The sequence below is a fragment of the Apus apus genome, chromosome 19, assembly GCF_020740795.1.
Source record: "Apus apus isolate bApuApu2 chromosome 19, bApuApu2.pri.cur, whole genome shotgun sequence".
NCBI lineage: Eukaryota > Metazoa > Chordata > Aves > Apodiformes > Apodidae > Apus > Apus apus.
In genome coordinates this window covers 843,200-860,425 of record NC_067300.1, presented here as the reverse complement: position 1 = coordinate 860,425, position 17,226 = coordinate 843,200, and the positions used below count along the sequence as shown (strand labels likewise).

At 58.6% G+C, this 17,226-nt stretch overlaps 2 protein-coding genes across 3 annotated transcripts; one reads left to right on the top strand and one right to left on the bottom strand.

Annotated features, from left to right (window-relative positions):
* Positions 1–999: 999 nt before the first annotated feature.
* On the bottom strand, positions 1,000–7,963 carry LOC127392490 (ectonucleoside triphosphate diphosphohydrolase 8-like). The gene is made up of 10 exons (XM_051636512.1): positions 7,346–7,963; positions 6,987–7,110; positions 6,234–6,351; positions 5,439–5,589; positions 4,769–4,928; positions 4,024–4,254; positions 2,707–2,970; positions 2,224–2,334; positions 1,770–1,907; positions 1,000–1,382 (listed from the first exon to the last, which is right to left on the bottom strand). The coding sequence occupies exons 1-10, from the start codon at positions 7,765–7,767 to the stop codon at positions 1,176–1,178; spliced, it is 1,926 nt and encodes a 641-aa protein (XP_051492472.1). The 5' UTR covers positions 7,768–7,963; the 3' UTR covers positions 1,000–1,175.
* A 239-nt stretch (positions 7,964–8,202) lies between these two features.
* ENTPD8 (ectonucleoside triphosphate diphosphohydrolase 8) lies at positions 8,203–17,199 on the top strand. Of its 2 annotated transcripts, none has more exons than XM_051636547.1 (10): positions 8,203–8,258; positions 10,802–10,933; positions 11,344–11,461; positions 12,453–12,603; positions 13,113–13,272; positions 13,787–14,017; positions 15,046–15,309; positions 15,712–15,822; positions 15,939–16,073; positions 16,706–17,199. In XM_051636547.1, exons 2-10 carry the CDS (start codon positions 10,814–10,816, stop codon positions 16,895–16,897), a joined length of 1,482 nt encoding a protein of 493 aa, XP_051492507.1. In that variant the 5' UTR covers positions 8,203–8,258; positions 10,802–10,813; the 3' UTR covers positions 16,898–17,199. The 2 variants fall into 2 exon arrangements, with proteins under 2 accessions (XP_051492507.1, XP_051492506.1); XM_051636546.1 differs by having other exon boundaries at positions 8,247–8,283.
* The last annotated feature ends 27 nt before the right edge of the window (positions 17,200–17,226 follow it).

Here is a 17,226-nt window from a genome sequence, read left to right as displayed (position 1 = left end):
GTCCTGTCACAGGGCACAAGTGACAAGAGCTTGTCCCTGCCTTCTTGCTGCCCTCATGTATTTAGAGACATTGATTAGATCCCCCCTCAGTCTTCTCCTCTCTAGACTGAACAGCCCCAGGTCTCTCAGCCTTCCCTCATCAGGCAGGTGTTCCAGTCCCTTCATCATCCTTGTAGCCTCCATTGGACTCTCTCAAGTAGATCCCTGTCCCTCTTGAACTGGGGAGCCCAGAACTGGACACAACACTCCAGTTACAATTGTATTGATTTCATCCCCCATGTCAGGGCTGCTGATGACAGCTCCGGGGAGAGTCAACATCACCCAGTGCTACTGGAGATGCCCTGGAGACATTGGAGCATCTGCCAGATGTTGGAGAGGAGCCAGCAGGGCATGAGGACATCACTTTTTCTTCTGGGAGCTGGGGTTTCTCACCTCATCCATCCACTGGCTGCCAGTGGAGCTCCCTAGAAATGTAAGAGAGATCCCAGGAGCTGCCCCTGACATGTCCCAGCAGCATTCCCAGATCACTGCGTGCTGGAAAGGGTGGGCAAGCTGTCTGCCAGGCACACAGGGTGCAGCTGGACTGGAGGGGAACCTCATGCAGGAGAGTAGGGGCTGCTGCTATCCCCCCCCTCACAGGGTCCCTAGTCCCATCTTGGGGGGCAGAGCCCAAGTCCCATCCACCATCCCAGCTCCCCCTGTGGCTCCCAGGGCTGCTGCCCCTCTGGCTGGTGCTGGCCATGGGTGATGCAGACCCTTGTCCCAGGATGGGGCAGGACACATCCACCCCACATGGGGTATCTGCTGCAGGCTGTAACCAGCCCTGTAATGATCCCACTGCTGCCAAACACTCCTTCCCCCTTCCCTCACCCACCAGCTGCCCCACATCACTGTGGTCCCCCTGCCACCAGTGCTGAGCCCTAGCCCCACATGGCCATGTCCCCCTCCCAGAGCATCTCCAACCAGCAGTGACAGGAAAAAAACCAGACAGCACACAGCTCCAGGGAGGATTTTTTAAAGCCTGTGCTCGGTTCCAGCTCATCAGGCCAGAACACAGATGACCCACATCACAAGTTCATAGCTCCTGGACACGTGGGGACAATTCCCTGGTCTGCAGGTCCTCACACTCCTGCAGCAGGAGAAAGTGGCTTTGGCAGCATCTGGAGCCAGAGCTGCTAGAGCCTCTCATAACCAGAGTTTTCCTGGCAGCATGTGACTGTGAGCAGGCAGAAGATGAGGATGAGCATGACGGCCAGCAAGACTGTGGCTGCTATCCAACTGCTCCTCTGGAGCCCTATGACTCTCTGGGGAGTTTCTGAGGGAATCATGTTGGTGAGATTGAGCATGTAGCCTAGAGTCCAGCCCATGTCTGTGTTAGCAACCTGTGCAGACAGAGAAGGTAGAGGGATGTTAAAAGCTGAGCAGTACCAGGCAAGCTGGAGAGCTATAGAAGACCTTTGCTGTTGCACCCCCAGGTCCTGCTACACAGCCATTGTAGCTGTGCACACCTTGGGGCTACAGTACCCCTTTGGTGAGACAAGCTGGGGGAGAGCACAAATGGCCCAGCAGGTGCCTGTGAGCACACCTCAAGAGCTGCCCTGGGCACGGGCTGCCTCGTTACCTTAGATTCATCAATGGTTTAGGTTGGAAGGAACCTTAAAGATCCCCTGATCCCCCACTCAGGCAGGGCAGGGCCAGGGGCTAGGTGGGCATGAGGCACTTCATGGCACAAAGTGTAGAAGCTGGGGGGCTGCTGGGCACTTTCCTACCTGCTGGACAAAGTGGATGTTGAGCCACGTTGTGTGGTTGAATCTGTAGCCTTGCAGGAGAAGGGTGAGGGTGTAGGAACTGGCTGCACAGGCGTCACGCAGGTGGGTCCTGATCATGGTGGGGAACTTCTTCTGCACCTGCAGAGGTGGAGAGGCAGGGGGACTCCAGCTCGGAGCAGGGCTCAGGGCCCACACCCTGTGGGGAAGTGCCCCACGGGGCAGCTGGGAGAAAAGACCCAGGAGTGGGAGGGTCCCCAGGGCTTGGGGAGCAAGGAGGACCCGGGAGGCTTCAGGCTGCTCTCCCATCTCTCTCCCTGTCCAGGGATCTTTGTGCTCCCACCGGCCTCCTCCAGCCGCCCTGTGTGCAGCAGATGGGCTGCAGAGAAGCCCCCAGGCTGCCCACCACCCAGGAGAAATGTGGGCAGGGGCCGGGGTCTCCTAGGTGGTGTCTCACCTTCTCCCAGCTGCTCCTGCAGAATTGCCAGATGGTGGCATTGACAAAGCTCAGGGACTGCCCCCCAGTCAGGTTCAGAAAGTGAAGGTTGTGATAAAGCCCCGAAAAGGCCTGTGGGTGTTTTGAGACCAAAGGTGGCAGGTTAGTGAAGCACTCCAGCTCCCACCACCATCCCACCACTCTGTCCTTGGTGTAAGAATGCCACCTGTCCAATCAGCACCACATGATGATGCTAATGAACCCTCGGGAGGGACTCCTGGGACTGCCCCCCCCACCAAGAGAGATCACTGCTGTGACAAGAGAGATCAGGGGCTGAGCTGGTGAGCACTGAGCACACCTCCATGCATCAGGCACATCTCAGCTTTCAGGGTTGGTACTATTCAGAATTTTCTCTTTCATCTGTTTTCCTGGGTTCTTGGCCAGTCTTTGGTGCCCCAAAACCCACCAACCTGCCCCCCAGCCCAGGGCAGGGAGGCTCCTTACGAAGAACTGTCCCCGCACAGGTGGCTGATAGACCCCGTTGAACCCGCACGTCCTGCTGGCCTCGCAGCTGAAGTTGAAGAGTTCCTGGATGGCAATGGCACACGCTGCTGGGTCCCCTGTGCCCATCACCGTGAGATTCTGCGCAGGGCTGGGGCTGCTCGGTGCATGGACACAGGGGCTGTTGTAGAGATCTGCCATGGTGATGTTCTCCTGGTATCCCTTGGGGTAGCAGGGGTGAGACACCTGCTGGGGAGACCGGCTGCCCTGGGGACAGCAGGAGCTGTTAGCTTGGCCTGGCATGTCAGCAAGACCCTAGCCCACAGCTTAGACATCCCCAAAAACCAGGATCTAGTCCCTAGGAGGATTTGAGAGGAAGCAGGAGCCACCCTCTGCACGACTAACCTGCCTCAGGCTTCTGCTGGCCCTGCTGTCAGCCCCACCACCGCGCTGGGCTGGGCTGGGCTGGTGATGCCATGTCCAGCCCACGCCTCCCCGTGGGGGTGGAAACCTGCTCCCTGACTGCAGGGGAGCTCCCTGCTCTTGGCATTCGTTCTGTCCCCACCACATCTTGCAGCCTCTCGCCCAGAAAGGACCAGAGGTGCCTGCTCAGCCCCCAGCATCCCCACCTGCTGCAGTGCTGGGCTGTGCCCTCTGCCCCAGCGGGACGGGGGGACACGGGTGGGTGGTGGAGCAGTGTGCAGGGGTTGGGGGATCCTTGCTCTGGGCAGAAATGTAGGAAGGGTGAGTTAATTTAATCTCCATCTACAGCTCCCTATCATCTCTGCACTGAGCTGTGGGGAGTCTCAGTCCTGGGCCACACCTGCTTGCTTATTTAGGGGGTAAAGACCAAAGGCTTCATAACCCCAGCCAGGAGGTGCCAGATCATGGCCCCGGGTGATGGGACTCCCTGTCCTTTCTGTTCTCCTGTGGAGGACTTGGTGGCCTTTCAAACCGCTCGCGTTTCAACGAAGCCAATACCTGGAAACCACCCAGCCAAGGGAACGCTTCATGCCCATGTCTGAGGGGACAGGGCAGAACCCAAGGGTATGGCTGGGCTTGGGAAGGGATGAGAAATGCCACTGCATCTCAACGTCTGGGGAGAAGGGAGCCCTGGCAGGGAACCACCTTCCACCCAATGGAGAAAAGGTTTTGGTTCACTAAATGAAATCCAAGTCTCTCTCAGGTTTTTCAATCTGTGAAAACTCCCAGTTTGTTCCCTAATGCTTCTTCCATGGGCATGCCCCAAATTTTTGGAAGACATTTTTCAAGGCAACAGGAAATGGTTGAGCAGATCCTGGTGACTTGTGGCTCTGGTACCTGGTGGAGAGCTGCCAGCAGCCTCTTCAAGGCTTGTGTCTGCCCGTAGCAGAGGTAGCTGTGGGTGTAGAGTGTGTAGTTGGTGCTGTACAGCCTGAAGAAGACAGACATGTTCTTGTCCTCAATGGTGACTCCAGGCTGGAAGGTTATTTGTGTTGAGGCGCCTCCAAGATCCAGAGCTCCAAAAACTTCCGTGTCCTGAGGATGTTCCCATTTCTCTGCAAAGGAAAACTGGCCCCATAAGACAGAAAGTGTTAGTCTGAACTGGAAGGAGTCACAGTTCCTGGCCCTCCCCTCAAGGCTTGGTGGACTCAGAAGCCCCTGAGTGACCTTCCATGTCCCATCTCCCTGCCTAAGCCCTCTTTGCCCACGTCCTCCTTGACCCGCACAGAGCTCCGTGAAGCACCCAGCCCTGTCCCTTGGCACAGCAGGTTCAATCCTGGGATTTGAGGAGGGAAAGAGTAACATGTTCACCTGGGCTCTGATATTCCTGATACCCACACTGACCCACATGTAAGTAGGGAGCACAGGGCCATGCTGAGCTGGACACAAAGGCCCTTGAGTCTGTTTAACTGCATCAGTGGAGCTGAACGTGCAGTTCTCAAGAGCAGGCTGCGTTTATTTGGGTGACTAGCACCCTAATCCTGTATTTTTCTGTGCTCTGGTAATGAAGGAAACTGGGTGTAGCTCAAAGAGGGATCCACAGACTGCTTATCCCCTGCCTGCCCCCTCCCCCAGCCCCCACCTTCACCAGGGTCTCCAGCAGGTAGTTGACGGTGATCCAGCCGAAGGAGCCCTCCTCGTTCCCCGTGAGGATCTGAGCTCCACGGAAGTCCACGGGGTACTCGCCAATGGCCTTGGCAACCTCAGCAAAGACCTGCTGGGCCTTGGTGCTGTTCTGCTCCCTGCCAGGGAAGGGGACAGACACCACAGGAGTAGCAGCAGGCAATGGCTGGAGCCTTCAGCGCAGGGCTGACAGCAAGAGGCTGCGTCTGCTGCAGAGCATCGCGGCTGCTCAGACAGGGCAGAGCCTCCAAATCCCTCCACTGCTGTCTTGGGGGTCTCCCTAAAAATGCTGCCTGGGGGTTGTGCCTGAGCATGCAAGAAGGTTCATGCCAGGCTGGCAGAGGACGTTCATCCACCCCTGGGGCTGCTGCCAGGCTGGGGCTGGAGTGGGCTGGGGGGTCTCCCCGTGGGCACACTGAGCAGCTCCCTGGGACACCCTGGGGGATTGCAGACATGCATGTTCTGCCCATCACCGTGGCCTGCCTGGGCAGCAGCCCCCCCATGTCCTCTGCCCCCAGTGCCCCCTGTTCCCCCAGCCTCTCATGTCCCCAGCCCCCATCCCAGCCGATGCAGAAGCCTGAGGTGGGGAAGGGGTGGGAGGTGGTTTTGGCTCCGGGCGGTGCTGGTACCTCAGCAGCCTCATGCCTGCTGTGGCCCCCAGGTAGGTGGGGGTCTCCCGCTGCTGCTCTGCTGGAATGATCTCCATGGCCTTGTCCAGGCAGGGCTTCAGGCTGGCTCCAGCCCCAGCGGGGTCATCTGCATAGCTGGAGATGCCAGGTCCTGCAAGAGGGCACCTCATGATGGAGCAAGCTCAGTGTCACCCAGGAGGGACAGGGCACCCATTCCCCAGGCACAGGGAACTCTCTAGACCTCCTTGGAATTACCCAGATTTCCCCATCACAGACCAAAACTGTGCTGGTTTTGGTGCCATATAGATAATGAAATGGAAACTGCTGACCCAAAGAGCAGTTAGGAACTCCATACAATAACCCAGCAGAAACCCAGTAATGTTTAGGGACTTCTGCAGAACTTTTAGGAGGCCCCATGGGAAGATGAAGTTGCATGTTATGAAAGCAGCTGTGAATAGATGTTATGGGAAGAACAGCCAAGGAAGCAGTTCTATGGGAGAAGGAGCAAACTACACATTCAGCATCCCAAATTGTGTGTTGATGCACAACCACCAGCTGCAAGATTGGACTGGCTCCAGGAACTGTGCTAACCGGGAGCCTTACCCACCTTTGGATCCCCCAATTACTGTAGGGCTCCCTGAGGTGCAAACTATCCTCCCTAAAACTAACTTTGGTTCTTCCACCAGTCCATCTCCCTCTGGCCCAGTGCAGGCTGAACGACTCAGGTCACCGACAATGCAGTGAGAGACTGGGGCAGTGACCCAGGAGCAGGGGCAGAGGGGTGAGCACACTCACCAGCCACGGTGCAGGCCTCCACCTGGGAGACGATGCCGGTGCCGTTCTCCTTGTCCCCGGGCCACCGGTACACGTAGAGAGTTGTGTGCGTGGAGCCGGCGTCGAACACCAGACCGTACTGGGGGGAGAGGAGGGGACACGGGGGTGACAAGTGCCATGGGGGGTTCTGAGAGCTTCTGCCCTTTTTTCCCATGTATGTGGGCAGCACAGGTCCACATGTCCACGCTCCCTTTAGCACCCTACTCCACCTCTGCCCCCCTTGGTTTAGCCATTCAAAGGAGCTACGGGTCGGAAAGGGGAGATGGGCAGCTCAGCAGGGTGACTTGCAGAGCAGGGAAGCATCCCAAAGGACTCAGGCTGCCCAAGCTGCTCCCAGACATTCAGCAGTGGCAAATCTCACAAACCCTGACTATTTTTTAACAGTCTGCAGAAGCCAGTGGAAGACAACAGGATAGGGACACGCTCTGGCTGTCTGAAAAGAGAGAAGAGAAAGTGTCTGGGATGGAAACTGAAGCAGCCCCGGGAGGTGGGCAGCTCTTCTCTGTCCTTTCCTTAACAAGGAGACAGGGCCGTGGTTTAGGGGGGCGGTTGATCTGCCCAGCGCTACCTTGATGAGGTTCAGCCCTGACCAGCTGCGTGGCTGGGGAGGGGGGAGGTTGCAAGCAGAGAGGCAGACAGGGCTGATGGAAGTAGGAGGTGTGGAAAGGGGCTGGCGGTCATTCCGAAGCTCCCCAGGTCCCACCAGGCACCTACTTTGTTCCTCGCGGGGAGAGCAGCATCCCTGGCCGGGGTCAGGAGCAGCAGGAAGGCGGGCACCCCCAGCACCGCCAGCAGGGCCGCCGGGCCCCAGCGCAGCAGCCCGGGCGGCATCGCGGCGCTGCGGGCGGGACGGGCTGGGTCAGAGCAGCCCCGGCTCGGGGGCCGCTCCTCCCCTCCCTGGGGAGCCCCACAGCCCCCCAGGGACCCCCGGGGCCGCGGGGTGCGGGGAGCGGAACGAGCCCCTCGGGCAGCAGCAGAGCACGACCCGGGGCCCGGCGGGGCTGGACCCGCCCCGGCAGCGCTGGGCCCGGGAAGGGGAGGGGGCGGCCGCGCTCCCGGCTGCCCCGCCGTACCTGAGCCGGGGGAGCCGCTGCTGCTTCGGTTCCCCGAGCTGGGCAGAAACCGCCGCTCTCTCGGCCTGTCCCCGGGCTTGGCCCGAGGGCAGCTCTGCGGGTGCTGCCGGCACCAGCCCAGCCCTGCCCTGCAAAGCGAAAGCGCGGCCTGCGCCGGCCTCGGTGTCCGGCGGCGCCCGGGACAGCCCGGGCTGGAGCCCCGCGCTGCGGCAGCGGGGCCGGGGAGGGTGGGCGGCAGCCCCTGCCCGCAGCGCCCGGCCTGCCCGCACCCCTGCCCGCAGCGCCCCGGGGCTGGGACCTGGGCATGGGGACAGGAGGGGCCGTGGTTGTGAGTTTGGGTCTCTGTCAGGGGGATCAGGTCCCCGACCAAGCGGACCTGGAGGGAGATGGCTTCTTGGCTGTGGGGACAAGTTCCTGGCCATGACGATGGCTCCCGGTCCATGATGACGGCTTCACCTGCCAGGTCCCTGCTCTTCCTTTCCCGGGCTCCTCTGCCAGCCTGGCTCTGCCCGCAGTGGGACAGCCAGCTGACAGGAGGGGTGACAGGCTCGGCTTTCCCTTGCCACGTGTTTCTGGGCAGGGATGCCTGTGGGGGTCCCGGTCCGCAGCCGCTGCCTCCAGCCCGGGGGCAGCCCGAGGGGCAGCCCGAGGGGCAGCCGTGCCTGCCGGGCTGGCCGTGAGCTCCCCGGGCTCTGTCCCCCCGCCGGGCAGAGCCGCACGCCCAGCACCCGGTGCGGGGAGGTCTGGCAGGCGGAGCCGCTCCTCCTCCAGCAGCGAAGCGGTTAATGCCGAGCGCTCCTTTCACCCCGGGCCCCCAGCCCCGCGCTCTCCTGGGCAGGTTGGCTGGTCTGGGGCCAAGGGGAGGGCGGGCCGGGAGAGCGCGGCAGCCTTTGTCCCGGGAGCGGGGCCGCAGGTAGGAGCTGCCGGGAGCCGCCCGGGTGAGCGGCGGGCTGGGGAGGGGGCCGGGCTGGGCGGGGGGCTCAGGGCCCGCCCGGCAGCGGGTGAACCCCCTGGGCGGGCTGGAGGAGCAGGAGGGAGCGGGCTGGGGCGGCAGCGGGTGCCCGGGGGGCAGGGGGCGGCAGGGACGGGGGCAGGGGACCGCTCTGCCTGGCAGAGATGCTCCCGGCCTGCAGTTTTGGCTACTTTCTTACCATGTCAAGAGCCCTTTTGACTTTCAAATCTTTTAAGTGCACGGTGGAGGAGTCAGGTTCCAGTTCTTCTGAGCAACAGTTAGTTTAGAGCCAGCGATGCCCCTGAGCCTTCCCTCCCGCACGCGGAGCCCCCCACGAGGGGCGCCGGGAGGTGAGGGCTCTTTGTAGAGCCCTTGGTTGTGCCCAGCCGCACACAAACAGCCGCTGCCATGACCCGGGCTCCGTGCGTTGCTGTGGACTTCCCACACGTGGGAACGGCTCCTTGAGGCTCTGGGCAGCAGCGTGCCTCTTCTGGAGCTCTGGAGGTATCACCGCCACCTTCCAGTCATGACTGCTCAACTCAACCTGCCACATACAGTAGCAGGTCTCAGTGCCGGCCCCTCCTGAGGTGCCACTGAAAGGCTGGGCAGATCGATCAGCTTCTCACGTGCCTCTTGCCATGTTTTCCACCCCCTGGGCTCCCTACCCATGCCCTGCTCTCCTCACTGGCTCTGTGCTGCCTTCAGATGTTGCCTCCTGCCCTGTCAGAATGGAAATTAATCCCTGCCAGAGCAGGTGTAGTTCATTTCCCACCAGCTGGTGCATGCAGGAGAGTGCCATTTGTCACCATTTCATATTGTTCCATCGCACAGAGACTGGGACAGAATTTTCCAGGATGTGGGCAGGGCTGGGGAGTTTTGCCACTGCTGTGTTACCTGGAGCAGGGGAATCACATCCCAGTGAGACATCTGTATCTGGGCAAAGTCTAGCAGGGCTAATAGGACAGGAGATGTGGCACTTGTTGACTGCTTCCATATCATCTCCTCAGCCACAGCCATCATAGAGGGGAGGGTTTGACAAGGGCCTCCTGTAGTGCTGCGTTGTGGGCCAGAAGAGAACAGCTTCTCTCCATCATTATACATCTCGTGTCACGCAGGAGATTGGTCACCCTTGTTCATCACTGGAGCTGCTAACTCCAAAACAGGAGTCAGCATCCCCTTTGCTCTTGCCAAAAGTCCTTCCTCTCTGCTGGCCTGGCAAACGAGCAAGGGAATTTCTCTGTGTTTTTATGCACTCCCAGGGGAATTGTGTAGCCAAGCAACAGCCCACAGGTGCCACCTCAGAGAATTGGTTGGGTTCAATAGCTTCTCTAGGCTCTCAGGGCATCTTCTGCTCAGTTGGAGCCTGGCTTGCAGCCTGATGCCATGGATGGAGGTCAGCCTGGCTCCCTGCAGGAGAGCTGCCTGTGTGGCCAGTGGCACGGAGCAGGGTGTTGCAGGTGGAAGAGGTGGAGCTACATGTGGAGAAAAATGACCTGGACCAGCTCTGAGGTGCTGGGCACATGGACATGTCAGCTGTCATGTGCTGAGAACACATTGCAGGGAACCAGACCCTTTGGCTTTGCAGCTCCACTGCAATCTCTTACTGGTGCCTCGGGGCTGATTCTGCTGGGAGCTGAGCTCCAGCTGGGTAAGGGGGAGGTGCAGGACCTTCCCCCTGGCTTTGTGTGCCCATGACATGCTGTCAGCTTGGCCCCAGGACTGTGTGTACCCAGATCAGCAGGAGCTTTCTGGCTCTGCCCTCTGCCTGCCCTAGGGGCTGCAGGAGTAGCTTAGAGATCACCTGCAGACAAGGACAGCATCCCCCCACATCTGCCTACCTGCTGTGGCACCACCACAGCCAAGGAGAGTTGGCCAGGCAGGAGACACATGGCTGGAAATGCTGTTCCCTTGTCTGTTCCCTCTCAAGAGCAGTCTGGGACTGTTGGGCACAAGATGGGACCTGATGGTTCCAAGTCTTGTGGGAAAGGTTTTGCAAGGGTGCAGGGTATGATGGCAGCAGGTGGGTGTCAGAGGGATGCAGCCCTGCATCCATCCCTGGAGGAGATGGCCGTGCTGGAAACCTGCCAGGGCATGGTCCTGCTCCCAGTCAGGGACTCAAGTTAGCCACTGTCGGGCTTGTCCCAGTGATGCTGCTGGAAAGGGAGATGCTGACCAGTCTCCCAGCCAGTAGTTTGGACAAGGCAGAGGATGGAGACCAGGCTGTGCAGAGCCTGGAGGGCTGCAGTTGAGAAAGCAGGGCTGAAAATGCCAATCTCAAAATCCCCCAGAGAGGGAGTGCTAAGGAGGAGGGGATGTCCCAGCCTAAGACTGCCAAGAGACTCCTGTAGGAGCAGACATGTGCTGGAAGATGGCTTCAAGCCCTTGTCAGGAAAGGGTGAAATCCTGTCTTGCCAGATGCCATGATCATTAATAAGATTTGCATTTCAAAACCAGCCTTGAAAAAAGGCAGCGGTGTGAGCTGGGGGTCGGGGCTGTTCTTGCAGGTTGGAGGAGGAATGGACTACAAAGCCAAGGCCATTGCAGGTCTCCTGGCAGCCACCTGTGTCTTCAGCATCATTGCCCTCATTCTGAGTGTTGTGAACGTGAGGGACGTGTTTCTGCCTCCCAGCACCAAGGTAGGATTCTCGGGGGGCAGCTTCCTGCTCTCGCCTGGGTGCTGGTCACCGCTTGGCAGAGGGTTTACCCCAGGATTCAGGCAGGCTGTGTTTTTGTCACTGAGATGGGAACAGGCTGGCATGCCAGGTAGATCTGGCAGAGTTTTGTCACTGTGTCTGGCCTTACAGAACATACAGCCTTTTCATCACAGGGCATTGCCAGCTCAAAGAGCTTGTGATGGAGCCTCGTCCCCAACACAGCTGGTGATGCCACAGGGCTTTCCCTGCTCTGGTGACACTCTTCATCTGGCCACTTGCCTTTCCCCTGCTCACCAGGAGCTCTGCTGGCTCTGCAGGAGCTCTGCTGGCTCTGTGGCAGGTGAAGCTGCTCTGTACCCCCTGACACCCCGTGTCCCCTCCTCTCCCCCCAGTACGGTCTGGTGTTCGACGCCGGCTCCACGCACACAACTCTCTACGTGTACCAGTGGCCCGGGGACAAGGAGAACGGCACCGGCATCGTCTCCCAGGTGGAGGCCTGCACCGTGGCTGGTGAGTGTGCTCACCCCTCTGCCCCTGCTCTGCTGGGGGAGACTTGGGTGCATCAGCCCTGTGCTTGCCAGGGTGGCTGTCCCATGGTGCCAAGGTGAGTGGCAGGTTCATGACAGATTGTGGTAAACAGGAAATGCCCCAAAGGACATTTATTTATTTGGCATGTATAACTATGCAAAGGGGCATTTATTCCTATTTCAAAGGTGTGTCGGGCTTTGGCACAAGGACCTGACTAGTGAGGGGAGGTAGGGTCAGTTAAATGGTACATGGAGCTGGGCTGGGACTGGCAAAGGCCACCAGGCCAGTACAGAAGTGCCAGGGCATAGAGGAGAGGGCTCCGAGCTCACCTCAACCTCAAATCCAGGCTCTGCCACAGTGATGTGGCAATTACTGGTTAACTGCAAAGGTCTGGTGGAGGGCAAAGTGTAACAGAGAGGGTGCATGGCCTAATGGCAATAATGTGTGCAATACTCAGGGGAGGGTAAATAGTGATATTACCACCCCAGAGCCTGTCCCTGCCCACCACAGGACCGTGCTGGGCACTCAGACCTGGTGCCAGCCTCTAAAAATAGAAACTCAAGCTGTGCAGATGGCACCTCTGCCTGTGCTCACCCTCCCTGCAGGACCAAAGGAGAGCCTGCCACTCCCTAGGGAAAGAGGGAACTGCTCTGTGTGTCCACCGTGTAATGCGGGACCAGCTGGTCACCCTGGGGCAGTTGGGCCTCCCTGAGATCAAGCATGTACTCAGCAGAGAGCCACATTCCCCATCTCCACCCAGAGCTCCCACAGTGAGCTCTGGCCGTGGCACACGTGTTGCCAGCAGGCCAGACAGCCCTGAGCACTGTGCTTACAGGGACACCCTTGGCAAGGGCCCAGCTGACCTGAGTAAGAGGTGAAAAGCCCCTGGGTCATTCAGGGAGGACATACCCACCATGCCCTGTCCCTCCTGGGTGACACTGAGCTTGCTCCATCATGAGGTGCCCTCTTGCAGGACCTGGCATCTCCAGCTATGCAGATGACCCCGCTGGGGCTGGAGCCAGCCTGAAGCCCTGCCTGGACAAGGCCATGGAGATCATTCCAGCAGAGCAGCAGCGGGAGACCCCCACCTACCTGGGGGCCACAGCAGGCATGAGGCTGCTGAGGTACCGGCACCGCCCGGAGCCAAAACCACCTCCCACCCCTTCCCCACCTCAGGCTTCTGCATCGGCTGGGATGGGGGCTGGGGGCATGAGAGGCTGGGGGAACAGGGGGCACTGGGGGCAGAGGACATGGGGGGCTGCTGCCCAGGCAGGCCACGGTGATGGGCAGAACATGCATGTCTGCAATCCCCCAGGGTGTCCAAGGGAGCTGCTCAGTGTGCCCACGGGGAGACCCCCCAGCCCACTCCAGCCCCAGCCTGGCAGCAGCCCCAGGGGTGGATGAACGTCCTCTGCCAGCCTGGCATGAACCTTCTTGCATGCTCAGGCACAACCCCCAGGCAGCATTTTTAGGGAGACCCCCAAGACAGCAGTGGAGGGATTTGGAGGCTCTGCCCTGTCTGAGCAGCCGCGATGCTCTGCAGCAGACGCAGCCTCTTGCTGTCAGCCCTGCACTGAAGGCTCCAGCCATTGCCTGCTGCTACTCCTGTGGTGTCTGTCCCCTTCCCTGGCAGGGAGCAGAACAGCACCAAGGCCCAGCAGGTCTTTGCTGAGGTTGCCAAGGCCATTGGCGAGTACCCCGTGGACTTCCGTGGAGCTCAGATCCTCACGGGGAACGAGGAGGGCTCCTTCGGCTGGATCACCGTCAACTACCTGCTGGAGACCCTGGTGAAGGTGCGGGCTGGGGGAGGGGGCAGGCAGGGGATAAGCAGTCTGTGGATCCCTCTTTGAGCTACACCCAGTTTCCTTCATTACCAGAGCACAGAAAAATACAGGATTAGGGTGCTAGTCACCCAAATAAATGCAGGCTGCTCTTGAGAACTGCACATTCAGCTCCACTGATGCAGTTAAACAGACTCAAGGGCCTTTGTGTCCAGCTCAGCATGGCCCTGTGCTCCCTACTTACGTGTGGGTCAGTGTGGGTATCAGGAATATCAGAGCCCAGGTGAACATGTTACTCTTTCCCTCCTCAAATCCCAGGATTGAACCTGCTGTGCCAAGGGACAGGGCTGGGTGCTTCACGGAGCTCTGTGCGGGTCAAGGAGGACGTGGGCAAAGAGGGCTTAGGCAGGGAGATGGGACATGGAAGGTCACTCAGGGGCTTCTGAGTCCACCAAGCCTTGAGGGGAGGGCCAGGAACTGTGACTCCTTCCAGTTCAGACTAACACTTTCTGTCTTATGGGGCCAGTTTTCCTTTGCAGAGAAATGGGAACATCCTCAGGACACGGAAGTTTTTGGAGCTCTGGATCTTGGAGGCGCCTCAACACAAATAACCTTCCAGCCTGGAGTCACCATTGAGGACAAGAACATGTCTGTCTTCTTCAGGCTGTACAGCACCAACTACACACTGTACACCCACAGCTACCTCTGCTATGGGCGGACACAAGCCTTGAAGAGGCTGCTGGCAACTCTCCACCAGGTACCATTTCCTGTTGCCTTGAAAAATGTCTTCCAAAAATTTGGGGCATGCCCATGGAAGAAGCATTAGGGAACAAACTGGGAGTTTTCACAGATTGAAAAACCTGAGAGAGACTTGGATTTCATTTAGTGAACCAAAACCTTTTCTCCACTGGGTGGAAGGTGGTGGTGGTTCCCTGCCAGGGCTCCCTTCTCCCCAGACGTTGAGATGCAGTGGCATTTCTCATCCCTTCCCAAGCCCAGCCATACCCTTGGGTTCTGCCCTGTCCCCTCAGACATGGGCATGAAGCCTTCCCTTGGCTGGGTGGTTTCCAGGTATTGGCTTTGTTGAAACCCGAGCGGTTTGAAAGGCCACCAAGTCCTCCACAGGAGAACAGAAAGGACAGGGAGTCCAGTCACCCAGGGCCATGATCTGGCACCTCCTGGCTGGGGTTATGAAACCTTTGGTCTTTACCCCCTAAATAAGCAAGCAGGTGTGGCAGAGGACTGAGACTCCCCACAGCTCAGTGCAGAGATGATAGGGAGCCATAGATGGAGATTAAATTAACTCACCCTTCCTACATTTCTGCCCAGAGCAAGGATCCCCCAACCCCTGCACACTGCTCCACCTCCCACCCGTGTCCCCCCGTCCCGCTGGGGCAGAGGGCACAGCCCAGCACTGCAGCAGGTGGGGATGCTGGGGGCTGAGCAGGCACCTCTGGTCCTTTCTGGGCGAGAGGCTGCAAGATGTGGTGGGGACAGAACGAATGCCAAGAGCAGGGAGCTCCCCTGCAGTCAGGGAGCAGGTTTCCACCCCCACGGGGAGGCGTGGGCTGGACATGGCATCACCAGCCCAGCCCAGCCCAGCGCGGTGGTGGGGCTGACAGCAGGGCCAGCAGAAGCCTGAGGCAGGTTAGTCGTGCAGAGGGTGGCTCCTGCTTCCTCTCAAATCTTCCTAGGGACTAGATCCTGGTTTTTGGGAATGTCTAAGCTGTGGGCTAGGGTCTTGCTGACATGCCAGGCCAAGCTAACAGCTCCTGCTGTCCCCAGGGCAGCCGGTCTCCCCAGCAGGTGTCTCACCCCTGCTACCCCAAGGGATACCAGGAGAACATCACCATGGCAGATCTCTACAACAGCCCCTGTGTCCATGCACCGAGCAGCCCCAGCCCTGCGCAGAATCTCACGGTGATGGGCACAGGGGACCCAGCAGCGTGTGCCATTGCCATCCAGGAACTCTTCAACTTCAGCTGCGAGGCCAGCAGGACGTGCGGGTTCAACGGGGTCTATCAGCCACCTGTGCGGGGACAGTTCTTCGTAAGGAGCCTCCCTGCCCTGGGCTGGGGGGCAGGACATGGGTGGGAGTCTCTCCTGCCACTGGTTATGCTAAGGGGTGGGGAAGGAGGGGAGCCCAGAGCTGATCCCATCTGCAAATCTCTTCTGTGCTGGGATGTGGCTTCTGCCTCCTGTGATGTCCCAGCTCCCCCGGAGGGAAGTGGGAAGATCTTGTCCCAGGAAGTTAAGTCTGTGCCAGCTCGCAGTGCAAGCAGCAGCCCAGGGTGTGTCAGCCAGCTCCAAAGCTTTCTGGTAGACCATCAAGTGGGTGCTGGATGCAGGACCCTGGGAATTATACAGGACTCTGGCCCCAGTCAAGAGGGTTGTGGGTTTTTTTGGGTGAGGAAGGAGGTGTAATTTTTACCACCTTGCCTTATCCCCCAGGCTTTCACTGGCTTCTACTACACCTTCCACTTTCTGAACCTGACCAACCAGCAGTCTCTGAGTGATGTCAACTCCACGGTCCAGACCTTCTGCAAGAAGAACTGGACAGAGGTGAGAGCCCTGTGCTTGTCCTGTCCCAGATCTCTGCCAGGCTGTTCCCTGGGCCAGGGAGTGTTCCTGAGCATGTTTCTTTCCCTGTTCCACCATGTCCCCTGATGCCCCCGCAGCTGGTGCAGGCCTTCCCGCAGGAGAAGCGGTACCTCCACACCTACTGCTCTGCAGCAATTTACATCCTGACGCTGCTGCTTGATGGCTACAAGTTCACCCACCAGACATGGAGCAGCATCCACTTCAGCCAGCAGGTAGAGACCCCAGGGGTGGGAGCTGGCAAGCAGCTGTGGTCCTGTCCTCACCTGAAGACACGTTCAGGAGCTGCATCCCTGGAGTTCTCTGCACTAGAAATGTGTCCCTATCTACTGATCCCAGTGATCCTAGCCCAGCTTCACTCTTTCTTACCTGTCCCCACACCTCTGACACCAGCTGGTTTCTCACTTGCTCTGGTGTAAGATGATTTTACAGGGCTCAGAGAAGCACAGAGAAGGATTTGGCCACTTCTGTCTCTGATGTTATGCAGAATTAACTTAAGCATCAGAGAGGTGATGGTGGTCCCAGGACTAATTTGAACCAAAATATGACAAAATTTGAAGGATCATGGGGGAGTGTGAAAGCTCAGATCCAAAATCATGTGCAGGTCACAGAGGCACATCAGGAGCAGAGCGGTCACCCATGTTCTACTGCCCTTTCAGCCCTTGGGAAGGGATGGGGAAGGAAGCACTTCATATAACTGGTGCTGGTGAGACCAGGTTCACCACAGCCAGGTCCACATGTGGAATCACAGCTAGGGCAGCTCCTGAGAGAGGTCCCCATCAGTCCTTGCACTGAAGCTGCCAGGGCCTGAAGAGACACTTTTGGCTGATCTCTGCTCTCACCCCAGGCAGGCAGCATGGACATCGGATGGTCACTGGGCTTCATGCTGAACTTCACCAACATGATCCCCACGGAGGCCATGGAACACGTGAAGGGGCACCAGCCCAGTCTGTGGGCAGGTGCTGTCTCCTTCATTGTGCTGGCCATAGTGGTGGCCTTGGTGGCTGTTTTCCTCCAGTGTTTCTGGAAAACCACATAGCTCCCAGCGTCCTGACTAGGGACATCGTGTCCACTGAACCAGGCAGGGAAGTGGTGCAAAAGAAGGTGAAAGGGGAAGAAGAATGAGGGCATTATATTAATTTCCATCGCTCAGGTGATCTGATTGGATCATGTCTGTAAAGATGCTGAAGATGACAAAGATGTCCTGAGATCTCCAAGTACCTCCAAGAGAAAAAGACTCTAGAAAAACCTGTAATCTCACTGACAAAACCTGGCTGAGACTTGGTGGCTAGATGAAGCCAGATAAAGTCTAACTAGAAATAAAATCCCTTTCGTTTCCAAGTCTGAAGGTCACTAACCAGCCTAGCA

What these genes read in the sequence shown, in the direction of transcription:
- ENTPD8 (XM_051636547.1), top strand. Translation starts at nt 10,814, where the DNA reads ATGGACTACAAAGCCAAGGCCATTGCAGGTCTCCTGGCAGCCACCTGT. An exon ending in TGCTGGCAACTCTCCACCAG is followed by an intron (nt 14,018 to 15,045) that starts GTACCATTTCCT and finishes TGCTGTCCCCAG; the next exon opens with GGCAGCCGGTCTCCCCAGCA. An exon ending in GCATCCACTTCAGCCAGCAG is followed by an intron (nt 16,074 to 16,705) that starts GTAGAGACCCCA and finishes CTCTCACCCCAG; the next exon opens with GCAGGCAGCATGGACATCGG.
- LOC127392490 (XM_051636512.1), bottom strand. Translation starts at nt 7,767, where the DNA reads ATGGCCAGGAACTTGTCCCCACAGCCAAGAAGCCATCTCCCTCCAGGT. An exon ending in CTCTCCCCGCGAGGAACAAA is followed by an intron (nt 6,352 to 6,986) that starts GTAGGTGCCTGG and finishes CTCTCCCCCCAG; the next exon opens with TACGGTCTGGTGTTCGACGC. An exon ending in CTGTGCGGGGACAGTTCTTC is followed by an intron (nt 2,335 to 2,706) that starts GTAAGGAGCCTC and finishes AAACACCCACAG; the next exon opens with GCCTTTTCGGGGCTTTATCA.